At 36.5% G+C, this 6,305-nt stretch overlaps 1 protein-coding gene across 1 annotated transcript; it reads right to left on the reverse strand.

Annotated features, from left to right (window-relative positions):
- LOC140233907 (alpha-N-acetylgalactosamine-specific lectin-like) lies at positions 1 to 5,047 on the reverse strand. Its single transcript, XM_072313995.1, has 2 exons — positions 4,799 to 5,047; positions 1 to 210 (listed from the first exon to the last, which is right to left on the reverse strand). Exons 1-2 carry the CDS (start codon positions 5,045 to 5,047, stop codon positions 1 to 3), a joined length of 459 nt encoding a protein of 152 aa, XP_072170096.1.
- Positions 5,048 to 6,305: the final 1,258 nt, after the last annotated feature.

The following is a 6,305-nucleotide window of genomic DNA, read 5'->3' on the forward strand; positions in this document are numbered from 1 at the left end:
CTATTCAAGTGCCATCTTGCAGACGTAGGCTAACTCGCTCGAACATTCCCTGTCGTTCCACTCCTTGGTGTTTTTCCACAAGTGTATGCAGTCCTCGTTATCGTCATTGTTTGGTTCGCCGGGAGCCCAATGTTGGTAATCGTAGGCAGTGCCGTCAGAATAGACAAAATTGTTTTCATTGGACACGTCGTTGAGACCAATCCAGAAGCCCTAAAGATTGTTGGAGTAGGGAAGTTGAAGCAAAGGTTTTCGTAAGTACTTAAGGGGTTGTTGGGATGTCATCAACAGAAATAATGACACATCCATGTGACTTTGTATGAGCCTTTAAACATAGATCATTCAAAGATATTTACCGTTTGGATATATAGTGTGAGTTGTATGGTAAGTCATCATACTGCTGCCTGTATCTGATCGTGTTCAAAGAATGGACTTGAAATCCACAGAAAGGGACCCTAATGAATTGCGACAGGCCACGAATTTTATGAGGATCCCTTTGTTTTACTTTGTTTTTTTTATACCTCGTTCCTTTCAAAAATCAATTTTCACCAAAAACACTTTCAATTTCTCTAAGAATTGTGTGCTCTTTAACATTTCAAAGAATGGATTCTAATTATGTCGCAAAACGCTAAAAGCTATACCAAGTCCTCATCTCAATCAATACTTTACCATCCCTTTAAGGAAATAAATGTTGAATATTTCAAAAAGCTAATATGTGTGAGCGATCATAATCCCTATGTTTGACAACCTTAAACATTATCATTTGGTAAGAAACGTCTTGTGACATGAGCTGATGTATATGTATAGCTGTCTTCATTTATTAAAATTATGGTTTTCCCTGCTGATTTCATTGTTTTGTCATTCAGTTTAACATTAGAAGCATTTATTTTAGTCCAATTTTCTCTCACATCAAAATGCGGTTATTCGAAATTGTTTTTCTTCGTTCAAATTGACTAATTTGACGACCGATTTCGCATTTGTTCTTACTAATTCATTGAATGCGCATAATCTTTTGGCAATTGTTATTCAATTTCGTCTACACCTGTCGCCAGCTCGTTCAGAGTGTTTAAATTCGGATATGGGCAAACAAACTCATAAAAGGAGCATTCAACTATAAAACCTGTACAATATCCAATAAAAAGTAGTCCTACATAACTTGTACTATGTTTTAGATTGAATGCTAAAATCGTCTACATGTGGATCACACATAATGACGCAAATAAGAATATAAGATGACATCAGAAAGATGTATGATAATCCAAACTGATAAGAAAATGTCAAGTTAAGATTACAAACACAATATGATGAAGCATGATACATGTCTGAAAGCATCGTAAGGAATAATGGTGATACAAATGCAGTGTGGAAATCAATAAGACGTATAATGCCAAAGAAAATCAGTGATACTCCCATTCAAAAGTTGATCATTGAGGGAAACGAAGTTAAATGTTCAAAAGAAATAGCGGCTTCTTTGAATGATCATTTTGTAAGTTTGGCTGTTAGAGGAAAACTGGAGTCTAATACGAAATTTGGTAAAGACATGCAACAATATTTATTTAGGATTGCATCTCAGTTCAGTTTTTACTCAAATCCCTCCAAATGATGTAATGGATTTTACAAGAAATATTCCGAGGAATAAAGCTGCCTATTTGGATCAAATTTCTGCCTGTATCATAAAATGTACTATTGATTTTATTGTTGAACCTTTGTGACCCACATTCTAAATCTGTCATTAAAAACTGGTAAAATTCCAGTTACATGGAAGAGGACACGTGTTAAACCTATCCACAGAGGTGGTGATAAAGACAACCCCTCATACTACAGACCGATATCAGTTTTACTAGTATTGTAAAAAATATTAGTGAAAATTGTATTTGATCAAATGTATTGTTATCTTTGTCAAAATGACATACTCAGCTCGCATCAACATGGTTTCCGCCCTGGACATGCCACGTTAACCGCTTTGTGGTATTAACTGATGAAATGTGTAAACAAATTGACGATGAAAATGTTTTAGTGTCGTTACTCTGGATTTAGAAAACCGTCCGATTTGATTTCCTTTAATGTTGTTATTAAGAAATTAAGATATTTTGGATTCGACTCACAATCATTGCATTGGTTCAGAGATTATTTCACTAACAGAGAGCAGTCAACTATGGTAAACGGAAACTTGTCAGTATGTAGTTACAAGCAGATGACATGTGTTTATATTTTGCTTCAAAGGACCAGTTTTGTTTAAAAAAAAACAATTAATGATGACCTGGAGTCACTTCTTGAATGGTTCAAAAGTAACGAATTATTGTTAAACTTAAACAAATGTCAGTTTATGTTGATTGGATCTAAACGGAATTTGCGAAATTTTAAGAATGTTCATCTTAACATTCAAAATACACCTCTGCAAAGACTTTCAGAATGCAGATATGTCGGGGTCATTCTCGATGAAAACCTAACATGGACCCAACAAATTGAAAACGTTAGAAGCAAAACGCTAAAAGTCTTTCATACAGTGAGTCAAGCATATAAGAAATTTTATTGATAAGGATACCTCCCTGTTGTTATACAAAACTCAAATCCAACCCTATCGAACTACTGTAGTGTAATTAGGACTGGTCATCTAGGGTCAACTAAATCGATTGCAATTTATTCAGATCAGATGCCTACGAATTTTGCAAGGTGTTGATACCCGTTACAATAGGGAAACTCTTTATTCTTCTCTTCAGGTCGACCAACTCAAAGAAAGAAGAGGGAAGCATGCCTTAATCTTTATATTCACAATATTGTCTAACCTTGCTCCAACAACTCTGTCCTCTAGTGTTCAACTCAGATCATTTGAAAATTACGCTCTACGAAACTCAAGTGCTCAAATTTTGATGCAAAAACCTCGTTCTAATTTTGTCCGAAACAGCCCATCATATATGTTGCATGTAAAGCTTTCAATAATCTTCCTGTTTATTTAAGAGTAATCAGTGACGTCAAAAGTTTCTCGAAAGAAATCATGAAGTTAGCGGAAATCCCTTAATGTGTCCATAGAAGTATATCGATTTTCTCTTCGTGTTTTTTTAATATCTGTATTTTTTTCATTGATTTTCTTTTGTAACTTGTTCAGTGCATGTCATTTTTGTATATCATGGTATATGTTTGCATTTTCGCCGTGTGTATGTATGCTTTGTTATTCGATGTAAAACACGGCCTTGCTGAAAGACAGCTGTCCGACTGAAAGCAGGCTTTTATTTCCTTGTATAAATAGAATAAACTCAACTTAACTCAAAGTCATTGTACCGCTTCAAACATACGAATATGAATGCACATGGAATGAAAATGAATGGCAATTTTATGAAATTGTCCGAGAAAGCCTACATTTCTGTTCATTCAAACATCAGCATACATATTTCTCAACCTACTTTTTTTATGGAGGAGCCCAATATCGAAATAAGCTTTTATGGTTCCCGAGCTATTTTGCTTTAAATGTGACCTCTTGCTGGTGTTCACATTGGATATTACCACATCATCAGCTGTGATACCTTAATAATCTTGCACATAGCTAGATCGCTTTTCAAATCAAGGGTGCAAATGTACTGCATGAAAGAGACACTGTAATGAGAAAGTTTGTCAAAGTGAGATTCTTGGAAGTTTCAGAGACAACAAAATCCAGCATAAAATTCAATCCAAACTCAACACCAACATAGCTGCAAATGATCGTATTCTGATGCTGATCAGAAGAAATGTGAATATGACAACTCGTCCGCAGCGGTGTCATCCAATTAAAAATGACGTTCATGAGTCATACATCCCATTAGATCTACACTAAGCAAATAAGGTTCATGAGTTGGACAGTTATGCAAACAAGGCCAACGAGTACGATACTATATGGATAGGCAAACACCGTCACCAAAAACAACAACAAAACCCCTACGAGACCGATGCTGAGTACGTTACATTAAGCCACATGAAGAAATGTAGGTTTACGTATTGTAATTGGCCTTTCTTTGGCCTATCGTTAGATTCCTGGTCCTTATTTACGTAAACTTATGGGCAATAATGCCTATAATGGGTGTAAACATAGACTTGTGACAGCACCCTTGACGACAAAGTGAACTTGTCTCACAAAATGTGGATCGCAGGGAAGTGGCTCATGAATGCTAGGGTTCACATCAGCCCGATGTTTCGAAATAGCGCGCTATTTTGCTGACTATTTTCTGCGAAAAATATCTCGAACTTGGATTTTTATCGGACTGATGTGAAAACGCCTAATAGCTTTTAAACCTTTCAAGGCCAGGAAATTAGACAGTAAGCCTACAACGCTCTTTAGAATTTCCTTTCCAACTGGCAATTGAAGTGAACAATGATTAATCACACGGGTCGCCTTTCACTACGGCACTTACTGTCAAGTTGAATATCACCCTCTCATGTTTGATAGAAATTTAAATGATTCATTCATAATCCTCGGATGCTCTTACAAGTTATTATCAATCAGCAATAGTTCCGTGTAAATACGACGTAACATAGTTATCCCTGTTTACTAACACACCTCGGGCAATTGTCGAAAGAATAAGAAGTGGAAAAAATTAATCTCCTAGCTATGATGATGACACCAGCGTTTGTGAGGAATGTAATCAACGACTGTATCTGCGTAATGGGGGAATATGAGAATCGTTTGCTTTGAACCACATCTGTGAAAGAAAACAAGAATAAGAACAAGAACAAACAACAACAACAACAACAACAACAACAACGTTTTCTTCTATGAACTTGTAACGTTGGATGAAGTTATGTAATATCACAATAAAGCGAATATAATTACCGCGTCTGCGTGTTTGTTCGGTAAACTCCAGAGATCGTAGACGAAGTCATTTTCGGCCGAACTGTGAACTGAAGCAAGCTCGGCGCCAAAACTGCGGCAAGAAGAGCCCGCCGCCGTCCAGGTTTTGCGTTGGGCAATCGAACGGTAGCAGTAGGAGCCGTACTGTGTCCAAAATTCCGGGCAACATCCGTAGGCGCCAATCTGCACCCACGCGAAGACGATCATGAAAATGACCGCGGCTCGATTCATAGCGACTGGTTTCTTAGGTGTCTTAAACTGGCAATATTATCAGACTGAAGGGAAGAGAAAACACTGAAATGCAATTTATTCTGTTCGCTTGTACTGCAATGAAGCTAGACTGGTATCTCACGTGTACTTTTATTATTATTCTCAATATTATCATTATTTTGGCACTAGTTTATTTATACTAAGTAGGTATATTCATATCTGTTGATACAGTTGTATATGCCTACACATGTATACATATCTAAACATATGATATCGTAGATAGAGATACACGTAATATTCTCTCATAAGTACTATCCATCGCCACAAAACCACACATCTAAACTCATAGCTTAAGGGGAACTCAAGGGGCACAACATTTACCCCATCCTCCGTAATATAGATGAAAATTATAGATTTGAAAACAAAATTACAAGAATGAAAATAATGATATCAACCGTTAGTTTCAGTGTTCTATAGCTTTAACGTACTCTCTTTTCCCCTTTATTTACTTATTTGTTTATTTATTTCATTTTTTTTTATGTGATAAGAAACCTACTTATGCTAAGCGGGGACCTGTACAATAAGATTATTGGATGTCTGCATTTATTCTGTCTTGAATTTGTCCAAAGCCAGGAAAACAGTCTTCGCAATAATTAAGCAAATCTAAAATATTCAAGAAGCCAAGCTGGAATGAATCAAATTTCAAACGAATATCAGTAAGGCAACCTAATATTCTTCTTCTTAATAATGCAAAGAAAAAACAAAATTCAATGGAAAGATAATGTAGCAAGCCTATTTATCTGTTTGTTAATATCGAAGTACTCTTGTCAACGATATTGTACAATCTAAAACAGAATTGATGCCTTTATTGTTGTGGAGCTACAGCTAGTGCTCGTAAACAAAAAGGAGAGAAAACTATAAACTTATTCTATTCTCACGACAGGGAACATACTGAAGCATGGGCGCAAGTACAAGCATGCGCTCGTGAGCACGCACGCACGCACACATTTTTGAGTGCGCGCAAACGGTCGAACATTCGGTGCCTCCGTATTGTTTGCGAAATAGACATCACTAGTGGTTTACGTATGTTGATGGATGTCGTTCTATAAGAAAGAAGACTGTCGGCAAAAATGTCTATTTATACTGGCAAAGTGACCTACAGTTGGCCGCTAAAAGGTTCCTTTTCACTCAAATTTCTCTCAGTTTCAGCAAAAACGGAAAGCGGGCATACTCATGAGAGTCATAGGATCGCTTGTGCTTCAACGTAATACTCGTGCAA

This window comes from Diadema setosum, chromosome 10 (genome assembly GCF_964275005.1).
Source record: "Diadema setosum chromosome 10, eeDiaSeto1, whole genome shotgun sequence".
NCBI lineage: Eukaryota > Metazoa > Echinodermata > Echinoidea > Diadematoida > Diadematidae > Diadema > Diadema setosum.